Below are 15,448 nucleotides of genomic sequence, written 5' to 3'. Positions count from 1 at the left end.
GATAACCATGGCAACAGGTCAAACAAATTTTATTTTTATGATCATTCTGCGCTCGCATCCGCCGTGTTGATGAACAAATAAAACCCCTAAATGCAATGTGTATTACTAACCTACAGCGGGCATGCCTCCACCAATATCCTCTTCATCCTTGGTTAAAATGGTGTCTGGGGTCTGCTGCTTTCCACAGAAAGAAGGAAACACACACAAGACATAATCTTTCATTAGCACAAAATAGTTGTCAATCCCCGCTAACGACACATTGCATCATAAAGGTGGGTGCTTTCTATGGGTGTGTGCTGGAGTTGTAGCAGAGGACGCCTCTCTTTTGGATGGTGAATGAGAAGATGATTTCCAACCTGCCCAGTCAGCTCCTCGCGGCGGACCAGCTGCTCGCCGCGCTCCAGGCTCTTGACCACGCCGTGTTCCGTGGACAGCGAGCTCAGAGCCTCCTGTTTGGACGCAGTGAAGAGGTCGTCATGGCCGTGCAGCGCCAGTGGGCCCTCCCCTTTTCCGTGGACGCTCAGGATCCTCAGCTCCTCGCTGTGACTGGACATGTGGGAGGAGCCAGGGGCGTCCACATGCAGACTATCTGAGGTGGCGCCGCGCTGTGTGCTGCAGTCTCCAAAGTCATCGCAGTCTTCTGCAGAGGGAATAAAGGCAGGAAGTAATTGTACTAAATTAATAATTTGCACAAAGGGATACAGTATGTATCCATTTGAGACGTAGCACCGCTACGTCTCCCCCCTTTTAATGATGTGGGGAGGTCATGAAGACAAAACCCAGACGATCTGTTGTTTTCTATCCCGTTTTACCAATACTGTAGTTATATTGGGAATCAGAGCTGATCTGAGCATTCCTGACACCGGTCTGCTATGAAGAAGATGTAAATCATTCTACTATAAACTGTACAAGTAGTCCTTGTGTTTTAGCGGGGCTCTGGTCATAATGCACTTTCAAAAGAGGACCAGGCATTTAAAGGTTTGGGATTTGCGAAACGCCAGCAGATTTTGAAAATAAACAACTCAAATGGTCCTACCCCCTCTCCTTCAACGCTGACTCTGACTCCACCCATTCCAAGTACATGGACGAGCAATCATGCACGAGTGAACACAGATGCGCGAGAGCGAGCCATTAGCTAGTTAGCTAGCTCCAGTAGCTACCGCAGGATAACAACAAACAGAAGCTTGCTCTGGGTCACGAGCTTTGAGTACGTGCACGAAGGGGTCGCGCGGGGAGAGGGGGAGTGCAGTGCGACCGTTTGATTGACGTACTTACTGTCCAATGCAACTCGGTGGCTCTGGAAATCATTGGCTGGAGTTCTTCGAGCCCTGCCCGTTCCACAGATGATTGACTCGTTTAATTTTCATGTCAGTACTTCTAACTCAGTGGCTGTAAGTGGGTTATGATAAGGATTTCAAGTAATTTTGCAAAAATGCCCCAAAAAGCGAATTCCATACCCAACCTTTAAGTGCAAGCATGATTAGTAGAAGTAACCACACAGAGATAACCATGGCAACAGGTCAAACAAATTTTATTTTTATGATCATTCTGCGCTCGCATCCGCCGTGTTGATGAACAAATAAAACCCCTAAATGCAATGTGTATTACTAACCTACAGCGGGCATGCCTCCACCAATATCCTCTTCATCCTTGGTTAAAATGGTGTCTGGGGTCTGCTGCTTTCCACAGAAAGAAGGAAACACACACAAGACATAATCTTTCATTAGCACAAAATAGTTGTCAATCCCCGCTAACGACACATTGCATCATAAAGGTGGGTGCTTTCTATGGGTGTGTGCTGGAGTTGTAGCAGAGGACGCCTCTCTTTTGGATGGTGAATGAGAAGATGATTTCCAACCTGCCCAGTCAGCTCCTCGCGGCAGACCAGCTGCTCGCCGCGCTCCAGGCTCTTGACCACGCCGTGTTCCGTGGACAGCGAGCTCAGAGCCTCCTGTTTGGACGCAGTGAAGAGGTCGTCATGGCTGTGCAGCGCCAGTGGGCCCTCCCCTTTTCCGTGGACGCTCAGGATCCTCAGCTCCTCGCTGTGACTGGACATGTGGGAGGAGCCAGGGGCGTCCACATGCAGACCATCTGAGGTGGCGCCGCGCTGTGTGCTGCGGTCTCCAAAGTCATCGCAGTCTTCTGCAGAGGGAAAAAATGATAAAAAAGTAATTGTTTCGATACATTATTTGCACAAAAGGAGACTGTGCAATTGTACACTTGAACGAAACTATTTAGAAATATCTTTATGTAACATCGACACAGTGGGTATAATTGTGTACTGCAAACACAGATTCAGAGCTTGAGAGGGATGTCTCCTCCTACCAACTCCTCCCTAGAGCTCCCTCAAAGCCCAAGCGGGTGACCAGGTTGAGGACACTGATCGAACACCAGTGCAAAATCACATGTGCACAACATGACATGCAAGACGGGCACACTTATTATAGTTTACAATAACAAGCGACAACGCGTCATTGCCTGTAGGCTGATCAGCTAACAGTTTTACGTTTTGAATTTAATGATGTTTGAGATTATTTGTTTATTCAACCTTTATTTAACCAGGCAGAAATCACATTGAGGTATCTATTTTAGAAGTGAGCACTGGCCAAGGTAGCAGCACACAATTAACATAGGACAGACAAAGGTAATCAATAGAGACATAAAACAAAAGTCAGAAATTAAAAACAGGAGCAGACAATTTGAATTGTTTGGTTGAGATATTACAACTCAGTAAGTGAAATGAAGGCGGTACGTTTGAGTGATCTCTGAATTTCATTCCCAGCAACTGGTGCATTATAAGTAAAAGCAGTCTTTCTAAATTCTGTTTTTTTCAGTGGAACATGTTATTGAATATACCTACTCGAACGCAGATTATACTCCTGTCTATTGAATTTGAAAAGACTAATTATGTGATAAGAATGATAAACCAGCTCATGTGGCATCTGTCTTGAAACCCTTCTGGGCTCCTGACTGTTTCCATCTTCGAAATGCAACTCCCAAATCTGACTCGTGTTTCATCAGGGCTCTGGTCATGTTTTGCAAAAGAGCATCAGGCTTTTTAGTGCAGGCCGAATCTAGCAGTCAGCCTAGAATCTATGGGTGCTGTAAGATTTGTGGAATTTCCATCCGCCTTGTGCTTTAGGCCTGATGACGAGGACGAGGAATACATTACATCCAAGACCAATCAAAGACAGGTAATGGGATTAACGTCATTATTAATTTGGAATCATGATTATTAAGACTTTTTCCAATTGCTACAAATGTAGAAAATAGTAGTGCCCCCTGAACCGTCATGTTTTCCACCCATCACAGCCGGGACACAACTCACCATTTCCCAGTGGTTTAGTCTGTGGTTTGCAGACGATGGCTCGAGCCAGGGCAAAATGCCTGGCTGCACACGCTGCATTTGATCTCGTTTGAAGCCGCAAAGAAAACATTTTACTCTTCATCACCTTCATCCTCCTCCTCAGCGCTTGGTTTTCTTTCATGCTCCGAGTTAATTGCAAGCGAATCGTAGCCGAGCCTTCCAAGAACAGTTGGCTAATCTCAGATACAGCACCTTTCGCAAGTACATCCATTATGGACGAAAGCTGTTCTTCCAAAGTTGGGCCGCACGGCGACATGTTTATTAACAAATGGATACTGTTGTGGATAAAAACCCACAATAGAATACAAAATACGAGCGGTCGAAAATAACTAGGTCTGAAAGTTTGATCCAGATGCCTCGGACGGACACCAGGGGCCTCTACGAATTCTCTTTTTTTAATTTTTGAATTTCCTTTCCGGCGAAGTCACGCCTATAGAGGGTTTTCACCGACGTCACGTCTTGGGCAGTAACCCGGATGCGCGGCCATGTTGGAGGCACTCGATGTAAACACTGCGCTGTAACGCATGTAAACTCTGCGCTGGATAAACGAAAACGCTGCGATGGATAAAGGTCATAAACCCAAGAAAAGCTCGTCAAAAGGCGTTATACATGCAAAGGCATACAGGGAAGGACTTGGACCGGGCGAAAAAGCACGATATTTGAGGAAGTTAGATTTGAATGGTGGTGCAGATCCCTACGAGTTGGCTCCCTCGTCTTGGATCAATGACGACCCGAGGGGTGTTCCACGAACGGAGGTTTAACAAACACTGAGTTAACGCTGAACTCTAGGTTGATTGACCCTGTGCCGACCAACCCAGAGTTTTCGGTTCCACAGCAGCGGTTATGCATTAGTTCAATCAACTCGGGGTTGGTTAACACAGGGTTGTGCGCGTCCACGCCAAACTTAAAAAGACGTGATGTATGGATCATGGAAACCCTGATCGATATGGCGAAACGGGCCGCTTATTTCAATGAAATGGAACTCCAGGTTCTCCTGGAGAGCTATGACGAGGAGAAGGACATTATCACAAGAAAAGGGAACGCTAAAACCTCTGGAACCCGGAGAACCAAAGCCTGGCAGCGGATCGCTGACCGCGTAAATGCGTTAGTTACACGTCAAAAGCATGATCCTTAATATTTGAGCCATGAATATATAAATATCCCAGTTAAGCATTCTTAAAGATCCTACCACATAACCCCTTTCTTCTAAAACAATATGTACTCCGATTGCTTCCAAGCGGTCAGAGGATCAAGTATAAAAATGAAGTATAAAAAACATACAAACTGGTAAGCTTTTGCCACCACCGTATTGGTATAAATTTAAATAAGCCATTTTTTTAAGCCAATCGTGAAAAGGCAGACAGTCGGCAGACTTGATCTGGCCCTCAAATTGTCTTGACCCCGGTGGAGGAGCTGTTAATAAACATAAATTCAGGGCGCCCTGGCATGGAGGGGGTAGCCTACCTGGAGGTACCTACCACCTCAGAGAGTCAGGGGCCATAGGCCTACCCCACACTGGTTGAATGTAGGTTTTTGTGTTTTCTTGTATTTTTGCCTTCGAAGTAACACATGCAAACCGTGTGCTTGTCACAGCGCATACTATTCCAAATGTTTCTTCTTTTGGTAACTGGGTAGAAAACCTAAAAGTGACAATTCATCAACTTCACAGATCAAGATGGATCAGTGCTTGTAATGAAGCCGCCGGCTACGATCGAACATTCTCCAGTGGATGGAAGTCCGTTAGGACTATTTTATACTTTATGTTGTAAATGCCTCTCGGCATAGTACTCAGACAATATTGCTCTTTGTATGATAGGAGGCCGATACAAATCTTGGATGGGTCATCTGAAACGACTGTGATGTGCTCAGCATCTCCAGCATTATAGCCTAGATAAAACTACCATTTGAAAAAAACGGAGGGCTACGCAAATAGTCTGGAGTGAACTGAGGCCAGAGGCCTGTTTCAGGTAGCTGGTTTAACATACTCTGAGTTTAATCCTGCGCTCTGAGTTGGTTGACTCAGAGTTCTGGGTTGAAAAGCAACTCTGGGTTTTCGGTTTCAGAACAGGCGATCAGCGTTGGCTTAATCAACTCGGGGTGTGTTCACGCTGGGTTGAGGGCGTGCCTGTTGACTATAAAGAGCAAGCATCAATGGATCTCTGATAACATGATCAAACATGGACCAAAAGCGGAGATCCACTTACTTTTCCCCACGGAATTGGAAATTCTAATGAACGCCTATGCCGAGCAGTTACCCCTTTAAACAAAAAAAAACCAATACCGCCGCGGCAGCGAGAGCGCGAGAGATTGTTTGGCATGAAATAGCTGAACAAGTCAATGCCTGTGTAAAATAAATTAATAAAATAAAATAAGAGGATAGTTTAATATCTTCCACTCATTCAATATGTATATTGTGTGTATGTGTGTGTGTCAATTTACGCAACCCCAAGTTGCCCCAAGAGGACTTGGCAGCAAATGAAGATGAAGTACAAAAATATAGTTCAAAAATGTAAACTAATGTTTAATTGAAATCAAATCAATTGTGCTGTTTTGCCTGCTCTACCTAATTTAACAGCTATTTTCAACATGTGATGGGCCTATATTTAAGCAGTAAATGTAAGTAGTACATTTCCCAGCCACCCCAACACTGCCAATAGTTAATAGGATTTAGAAATATTAGAAGGCTACACCTAGGCCAAATGCATTACATATATATATATATATATATATATATATATATATATATATATATATATATATATATATATATATATATATATACATGTCTTCAAAATAGTGCTTACTGAATTTTAGGGTAACATTTTCCTCCATGTTAGCAAATCGAAAAAAAGCAGAGGCCCGGAAGACTGGAGGGGGTCCACCTCTGCAGCCCTCACAGAGGCTGAGGGGATGGCCCTCAGCGAACAGAGTATGCGTCCTGTGGCTGAGGGCATCCCTGGGGGGAGCTCCTCTGACCCCCCCCCCCCACCCTCCAGGATAGAAATGCCTTTATAAGAGGTTGGTTATTCAAAATAATTAAATATGTACACGCAACACAGCACGTTACAAATTAGATGGGGCAATATTCTGGCTCAAGTAATCATTTCACTGTCTAATCATCTTCTTCCAGTTACTGATGGCGTCATCGCCCTAGGCTACTTGAACCAGATGCCCTCACCAACCTTCATGCAATTGTAACAATTCAAAAGATGCAAAAGGATGCTTTGGAGATCCAAATTTTGGAACATAAGTTAAAGGTGGGTGAGGTGGAAACTGGGATACTGTTCCCTGCTCTAAAAACATACCCAATATGAATGACTTTGTGCTTTCAGGAAATAAAGAAATCCTCATAAAAAGTAGATTGTCTTTATTAGAACACGGGCTGTGGTGGGACGAGTTATTTTGTTGAACAGTTTACTCAAAGGGTTTTACTTCAGTGAACATTGCATACGATTATGCTGAGCATGTGCGTGTAGAGAAGAACAGGATCTGGTTAAAAGCAGTACCAGGGACTTTTCTGCCTTGCATTCTTAAAATGAGTTTCTTGACTTGCAGCAGTTATAGGTCCGTGGTTAGTCAGCTACTCTGATCATCGGAAAGCCACAACGTTAAAGTGACTGTAGTAGCCTACAGAGCGGGTGGGATGCACGGGGCAGATCATTCTACTCATGCGTTAATTGCGTCAAAAAACTTAAACTTAAACTTCAAGCATGCCCCCGGTGCGTTTGACAGTTAACATGGGGGCTGAGAAGGTGGTCTAAATAAATGATGGATTGCGCTTAAAAAAGATAGCGCTCGTGAAGAAAATTATCAGGAAAATAAAGTATATCCAACCGGGTTCTTAATAATCGTTCCTCACGGAGATTCCTTCTGAGGATCGAAGCCTCTACGTACACAGGCTCTCGTAGAAAAGGACATGCCATTTCTAACACTTCCTTCTGTCGGAGAGCTGCCTTCAGCCTTATAGACAACAAACTCAGAGTAGGTCTAACCACCTCCCGAGCAGGTTAGGTCCACGGCGTATGTTGCCGCAGCAACTAACTCTCGGTTGCGCTGAACCTGCTACTTGAAACGGAAAATCCAGAGCTTCCACTAACTCAGAGCGAACAAACTCGGGGTTGCCTCAAAACCAGCTACCTGAAACAGGCCTCAGGTCCTCGATTGGTACTGTTGGCTATGTAAGGCTATTTAAATATATTAAAGATTTGCGCGAGAATCTATATCTCTCCACTCCAGCAAAAAGTCATCCAATATGCCAAGATGTCGAGCCGTGGTCTTATCAATCGCTCCCGGTGGATTGCACGTATAATTTGCGCTCTGATATCAGCAGTTCTCTCATCAAAAGGGCATGCCATTGTGAACACATGAAATCTGCGGTGAACGCCGGTTGAAATACCCAAAACCGGGTTATGTTTCAAACTTAACCTGCGCAAAACCTGGTCCGACCAGGTTTGATTCAGAGCATATGTTGCTATAGCAACTAACATACCGTGATCCTTTTGGAACGGAAAACCTAGGGTTACAGCAAACCCTGGGTTAACTTACCCGGTTATGTGATAAAACCGGCTTTGTGGAACACCCCACCGGAGAGTCTTCCGTCTGTTTGTTATCCTGACATCGTCAACTACCTGGTTTTCTCGCCAAGCCCATACACAGCGGAAGACCTTAAAGCGTACAAAAGTTTGGAGGCCTATAACCAGATGGTGTGTGGATGGGTGAGGGAGATTCAATACCAAGTCATCGACGACAGATGTGTTGCGAAGGCCAAAGTAAGTAATGCAATAATGTCTTTAATCAACCTAACCATAACTGTATGATATCATTGCAATACCCAAGGTGTAGCCAGGTGATTCTCAACCGTTTTTCATTTCAAGGACCCCCAGTTTGATATGCAGTCCACAGACCACAGTCTAGATTGCTATGTACACTGTACACTATCAACTTTATTTATAGTGCATTTATCACTATCAGAGTTTATAACCTCTGGGGGCCTGTGTGGCCACATTGTGAACAAGTGATGCAGATAAGCCTAACTGTTATTCATTTTTTTAAAGTGAAACGGTGAGAAACTATTTTGTTATTCTTACTTATTTGGTTGTCATGTCTTTTATTCAGGTTCTCCATTCTCAATCAATCCGAGAAACACCCCTGGAACCCTGGATAATCGCTGAGAAGTCTGGTCGGATACTTGGAGCCCACTGCACGTGTATGGCTGGCCTCGGAGAGACGTGCACACATGTTGCTGCATTATTGTTTCTCATAGAAGAAACAGTGAAGTTGAGGGACTCAAAGACAGTGACGCAAGAGAAGGCGTGTTGGCTGTTACCTACTGCACTGTCTAAGGTGGAATACAGGGAATGCCGGAAGATTGACTTCACTGTAACCAAGAGGTCTCAAGTAAAAGAGCTGGCAGGATGAAATGTGCTGCTCTTGGACAGCCACTTGAGGACCCAAGTGATACTTCCACTTCTTCTACTGTTACAGTTGGGAAACCGCAACAGCCAACCAGTGATGAACTGTCATCATTATTCAGTGCTCTTAGCGCGACTGGATCAAAGTCTGCTATTTTGTCCCTGATTGAGCCTTACTCTGACAGTTTTGTTCCAAAATCAATTGGAGAAAATGTACCTCTTGTGTTGACGGAATTGCGAAAAGACGAAGCAGTTCACATGGACTATAGTGAGCTATTGTCCACATGCAAAGATGTTGAAATTTCTGTTTCAGAGGAGCAAGCAAAGGCAGTTGAGGCCGCTACAAGGGATCAAGCTTCCTCTAAACTGTGGTTTAGATTTCGCGCTGGTCGAATCACAGCATCTAAAATGAAAACTGCATGTTGCACTGATCCAAAACAGCCAGCTCAGAGCTTAATCAAAAGTGTATGCTATCCTGAGTCATACAGATTCACATCAAAAGCCACTACCTGGGGATGTAATCATGAGAAATTTGCACGTGATATGTTTATAGATGTACATAAGGAATCTCATGAAAATGTTAAAGTACACGACACAGGTTTTTTCATAAATCCAAGTGTGCCATTCTTGGGTGCTTCTCCCGATGGCCTTGTTTCTTGTGATTGTTGTGGTGTCAGTGTAATTGAAGTGAAATGTCCATTCTGTGTGAAAAGTGACATGTTGGACAGTGTATCCTATTTGGAGAAGGACAGTGAAGGGAAACTGACACTTAACCGAAACCACCAGTATTTCTACCAGGTGCAAACTCAACTTGGGGTGTGCAAACTGGAATCTGCCTATTTAGTTGTTTGGACAGAAAAGGATTTGCATGTTGAGTGCATTTTATTTGATGAAGAGTTTTGGGACACAATATGCCAGAAAAGCAAGAATATTTTTGACACAGCCATTATGCCAGAGTTAGTTGGCAAGTTTTACACAAGGCTTTCATCTACCATGGCCAATGTGTCCTCGCAACCTGGAGTATCTATCTCGGCTGAATCACATGGCTCTGATTGTGCTGCAAGTGCCAGTGGCCAAGAAGAAACCTGGTGTTTCTGTGGCCAGGTTGAGTTTGGAAAGATGATTTTGTGTGACAATGCAAAATGTCATATTAAGTGGTTTCACTACTCGTGCATTAATGTCAAGGTTGCACCAAAGGGAAAATGGTATTGCCCAAAGTGCCAAAAGCTACCTAAGTTTGAGCCAAAAAAGGGAAAGAAACCTTTGAAGTAAAAAAACAAAACTGTATTTTTTAGTGGACTGTTGTGAAGTTACGCACTTCAGGCACTTTGTTTTAATGTTGGTTAAAACAATATTTAATTTATTTAGAAACGTGTACCTTTTTTGAAACTGTTCTTTAAATATTTTTAGCATTTGATTTCAAGTTGGTGAGATTTTGCAATGCTATACTGACAAAAAAAGTTGTAAAACTCAAACTACATACAAAATTATGTTCGCACTATAGTATACTGTATATACTATAATTTATAGTACTGTATAGTTTATAAGCTATCTGTTCTGATAACTGTGTGGTTTTCCTTTAATAAATCTGTGTTCTGATGATAGTGTTATGATGTGTTCTCTTCCACAACAATACATTAACAAAAACTGTAAATTAACAACCATTTATAAATAATTTTAGGCTATATAGTCTTTTTATTGACAAAGTGCATATAAAAATATTCTTCAGTCAAAATCAACAATGGATGGGCAAAGGTTCACCAGAGCACAACAGACAAGTCCAATCTTATCAATGGTACAATAACCATCACTATCTTTGCACATCAAGAAATCAATTGGTAATATCCCCCCCAAGATGGTATATTTCTGGCGCACGCTACCAATTACACGCTCAACATGAATCCTGACATGGGCAATTTTTCTTGTGGTTTCTAAGTCAACAGGAGCCAACTGTGACTTTCCACGAGTGAAGGCTGGAATTTTTACATGAGCCATCAGTGTTTCCCCTAGAATTTTTTTTAGGCCCGGTGGTAAGAGCTGATGGTGTGATTTGTTATACATTTTTCACGGGATGCTAGAGTATTTGTTGGTTATTTCCAAATAAAACACTTGCTTAGCCATCACAAGTTGGTTAAGTTATGGACATATAAAGAACGAGGCTAGTGTTTCGCGGGGGCGGTAAAAATGTCCATGGTAACGGCGGGCTGAACCAATCAGACGTCGCATTTACGCGATCGGTTCATGGTATAGTTCTTCTGCCGGAGAATAAACAGTGTTTTTCTAAAAACAAAGTTGATTTAATATAAACTAATTTCATGTACAGGAGCATAAAGCACCAATACATATTGAGATAGCTGGTGGTGAGCTTGGATGGTTATGATATTATGGCTAATAATAATAATAATAAAAAAAAAAAATTTGGCCGGTTGTTGGCCTGGCGGGGGCGCTCGTTGGCCTGGCGGCCCGCCAGGCCTGAACAATGGTAGGGGAAACACTGGCCATTATACAACCCAAAGTGGCTTGAATATTAAAGCCACGGTCAGCAAGGACAAGATCACCAGGAACTATGTTGTCCAAAAAGCCACAGTTTTCAGTTAGGTATTTGTCACTGACTCTTCCTCCCCATGCATTTGAAATGTAAGACACTGTGCCCTGTGGTGTAATACCAATCAAGAATTTAACTGTGTTATGGTGTTTGTAGGAAGACCATGTTTCTGCTCTGGCTATAAGGTTAGACGGACGTTCTATAAAAACCTCAAAACAGTCAATAATAACAGCACATTTTTTCCCAAAATGTTTCCTGAATTGCATTGGCATAGTTTTTTGTAAATGCTCTCTTTCTGGCCATATGATAAGTGGTTTCATACGAATAAACATGACATCAATGACATCAGTGACTATCCTAGAAGCAGTGGCTATTGATATGTTAAATGCATATGACAGGAAGGTCGTGGAAACATTAAGCTTAAGGCGCATCAGTGTCAGCATCAACTGCTTAAACTTATCAAGTGACTTCTTCACAGGGAGGTGGGGACTAAGGAATGTGAAGAGTACCAACAGTATCTGGTATGTAGGTAGGCCAGTGAAAAATAAAACCTTTTCATCATTATCAACAAATGCACTATGGTCATAGGTAGTGGACAAATGTGCAACATCAGAGCACAACTGGATGTTTTCAGTTCTAAGATTTTGAAGTTCGCTGGTCATAGCCTCAATTAAATCACCAGTCAATTCACTTTGAGTCTCTGTGCTGCACAAATTGCTGCTGATATAACCACTTGTAGTAGGGTCATCAGTCTCAGAATCATCAGTCTCTGCAGCAACTCCAGCACCAGCAGCAGCATCAGCAGCAGCTTCCCTCAGTCTCTGCTGGGTTCTATTCCCACGACGGCTGTAGCGTGATGATGTCCCAGCTTTTTCAGGAGACCTTTGCTGACCTGTCATTCCGACAGATGGCACCCAATCTGGGTCATCCTTTTGATAAAGGTCAGACCTTTTACCTGGAATACAATGAGAAATACAGCACATTGTAGCTCTACATTTTAAGAACTGTGTTGCTACTGTAGCAGGCTATTAAATATGATCCTAATCAGATATTAAATCAATAATGCAACATAAAAACATGTCACTTACCTGACAAGAAATGGGCCGAACAAATTCGGACGTTGTCCAGATTTTTGCCACGTAGATCCTGGTTCAGCTTCGCTAACCACAAGCGCCTCCTTTCCTCTGACAACTTTTGGCATTGTTCTCCTTGATTAGTTATAACTTTTGGCAGTCTGTAATACTCCAAATGTTTTTCGCGGTCTGACCGATTGGTACAGCCAAAAACACGGCAATAATTTACCATTTTCCACGAAGATATTCGGGATCTACTGCGGCGTGCGCTTTATTTACCTTGGCGTGCGGTTTATTTACCTTGCCGAGTACCTCCAACATGGCGACTGCCGGATTGATGACGCGCTGATGACGCGCCGTGAAAACCCTCTATGGAGTTAGATTCATGCCAAAAACCCGGACACACGCAAAACGTGTTTTGCTCACGCATAACGATTCACACGCACACAAAACGTGTTTTACTCACGCAAAATGATTCACACACACGCTCAGTGTGGTTTGCAAATACAAAACATCATTCACAAACTAATGCATTTTGCGTCAGAAACAAATACAGTATGTTTTACACAAAGTACAAAAAAAAATCCTTCAAGTACACAAAACAATTCTACAAGTACGGAACACGAATGCTGCGCGTGGATCGGAATGCATTTGCGCACGGATCGGATTGCAGGTGGATTGCGGAAGTATGCGCCTATCCTGGGGGCCTGGTAGGAATCCATGGTAGGAATGGACGCAGGGCAGAGGACGCAGCCGTTCCGCGGCGCGTACGCGTCCGGTGGAATCCCGGTGTAAAAGCCTGAAGAGTATGGCGAGTGGATAGTGCCGTGCCAAACCTAAGGATTCCCTGATCCTAGGGTTAGGATTCCCTAACCCTAACCATAAATACATTTAATTATTGCATGACAATGCCACAGCAGTCAATATAAATGTTAAGTATAGCAGTTGTGAAGTATTCTGTATCTACTCAATAATAATACTAATTACTAACTGATATTCTTAACATCAAGATACGTAATTAATCCGGAGTAGTATTTTAAAATGTGCAATTAATAAGGTTCCAGAGTGAATAGAAAAGCATCAAAATAGAGCTAGTTAATAAATGCAATTCGCAGACACAGCCTGATGGCTAATTGGCACACGCTATCAATAAATAATGCTAAACTATGACGTTAAACACAGAGGTCCACTGAGACCGACATATTCCTCTTCGTTATCTATGGCTCGGGAAAGACTTTCATAAAATGCAATGGTATACTTGCCCACTAGATGGTGAGCTTACGTCACCTACTGAGAACTGGTATGTTGTATTTCTAGTGTTAAAGCAACTAACCAGACCAGTTGACAAAGCAGGGCAGACAATGATTGATACCACGACAGATCACTATAGATGACGGCCAAGAAATGACCGTTATAACTGACATTCTCTTAATCACCACAACCTTGGAACTATTTAACAGTTTATAACAAATAAGAGTATTGTTTCCGGCCTCCAACTTGCCTCTGACCCCCTCCCGCCATGTAGGATTGAGTAAATTGAGACCCCCTCTTCTCTCTTCACCTCCACTTTGCTGTTCAATGCTGCCCCCACCCAGCTCCCTCACCCCACCCACCCACATTACTCTTTTCTGACTCTTCTTGCTCTCTCTCTCGCTCTCTCTCTCTCTCGCTCTCGCTCCCTCTCTCTCTCTCCCTCTCCCTCTCTCTCGCTCTCGCTCTCTCGCTCCCGCTCTCGCTCTCTCTCTCTCATAAAGGAGACGGTAAGCAGAGGGCTTTCCTCTGACACGGCTGATACACACACACAAACACCACGTGTCATTTCTGAGTCGAACAGACACATCTAATACATCTTATTCAGCAAATGTTGAGTGATTCATCCAGTTAAAGATTCAGAGAGACAGAACAGAGAGAGAGAGAGAGAGATTGTAAATTTGGCTTCTATTTTCACCTGCTTCTGCAATGTTAACTTTTGTTTCGCTTGCCTATAAAGCTTTTTGGATTTGAATTGGATTTTTTTAAATTTAAATGAGAGAGAGACAGAGACAGAGACGAAGAGGAATGAGAAGAATACATGAAAAAGAAGTTGATATATTGGCTTAGGACCACTCTTGTCCCACATGACGAGCATGCTTTTTTCCCCATTGTGCCTTCTACTGTGAAACAACATCTCTCTGGGACTCAGAAACATGTTGTTGGCACTGATGTGCGTTCTGCAATGCGCTGGGGCTTCTGACATCAGCTGTCTTCCTCCAAGAGACTCGACCCAAGCTGGGAGAGGGAGTGGAAGAGGGAGGGAGAGACAGACAGAGAGACAGACAGACAGACAGACAGACAGAAAGGGGGAGAGGTTTGTTGGCTCGAATCCCAATGGAGCCATTAACACCTTGGTGTAACGCTGATACACTTAAGGAATTTTTGGCCAAGCATTTTTAAATAGGCCGTGACCCAGGGTTCTTGGGCTGTGTGTGTGTGTGCGTGTGTGTTTGTCTGCGTGTGTGTGTGTGATCATATGTGCTTGAATACATGTTAGTGTGTGTGTGTGTGTGTGTGTGTGTGTGTGTGTGTGTGTGTGTGTGTGTGTGTGTGTGTGTGTGTGTGTGTGTGCGTGCGTGTGTGTGTGCGTGTGTCTGTGTGTGTGTGTGTGTGTGTGTCTACAAGTGCTGAGGAAACCAGAGCAGCCAGGATCTCCATTGAATATTTTTAGAACTGCTTAAGATGTGACCTTTTCCATTCACCGTCGCATTTACACAAACACAAACACAGCGACAACCACTACACATGCAATTGCCGTGTTCCGTCTTTCACTGCTTACATATGAAAACACGGTGTGGCCAAGTTAAGCATAACGAAATAACAGCCATACCTTCCTGCGTAGCAATGCCAAATCGCTTTCCAGGGGGCCTTTGCTAACAACCATTTTTACTCTTTCATCTAGTGATTCAACTACAGACACAGGAGGACTAGGAAGAGCAGGCAGTCTGCTAGAATGATCTTGCTCAAGGAGGCATACACATACAGGGGACCGGACCTTATATATTAAGCGCTCAGGGAT

General features: G+C 43.5%; 2 protein-coding genes across 2 annotated transcripts; one reads left to right on the top strand and one right to left on the bottom strand.

The window, feature by feature from the left end:
* Positions 1 to 7,944: 7,944 nt before the first annotated feature.
* On the top strand, positions 7,945 to 10,378 carry LOC115528782 (uncharacterized). Its single transcript, XM_030337087.1, has 2 exons — positions 7,945 to 8,136; positions 8,483 to 10,378. Exon 2 carries the CDS (start codon positions 8,782 to 8,784, stop codon positions 10,048 to 10,050), a length of 1,269 nt encoding a protein of 422 aa, XP_030192947.1. The 5' UTR covers positions 7,945 to 8,136; positions 8,483 to 8,781; the 3' UTR covers positions 10,051 to 10,378.
* A 283-nt stretch (positions 10,379 to 10,661) lies between these two features.
* On the bottom strand, positions 10,662 to 12,761 carry LOC115561205 (uncharacterized). Its single transcript, XM_030381033.1, has 4 exons — positions 12,697 to 12,761; positions 12,412 to 12,514; positions 11,445 to 12,278; positions 10,662 to 10,681 (listed from the first exon to the last, which is right to left on the bottom strand). Exons 1-4 carry the CDS (start codon positions 12,715 to 12,717, stop codon positions 10,662 to 10,664), a joined length of 978 nt encoding a protein of 325 aa, XP_030236893.1. The 5' UTR covers positions 12,718 to 12,761.
* Positions 12,762 to 15,448: the final 2,687 nt, after the last annotated feature.

This window comes from Gadus morhua, chromosome 16 (genome assembly GCF_902167405.1).
Source record: "Gadus morhua chromosome 16, gadMor3.0, whole genome shotgun sequence".
NCBI classification, from domain to species: domain Eukaryota; kingdom Metazoa; phylum Chordata; class Actinopteri; order Gadiformes; family Gadidae; genus Gadus; species Gadus morhua.
This window is presented reverse-complemented; position numbering and strand designations above follow the sequence as displayed.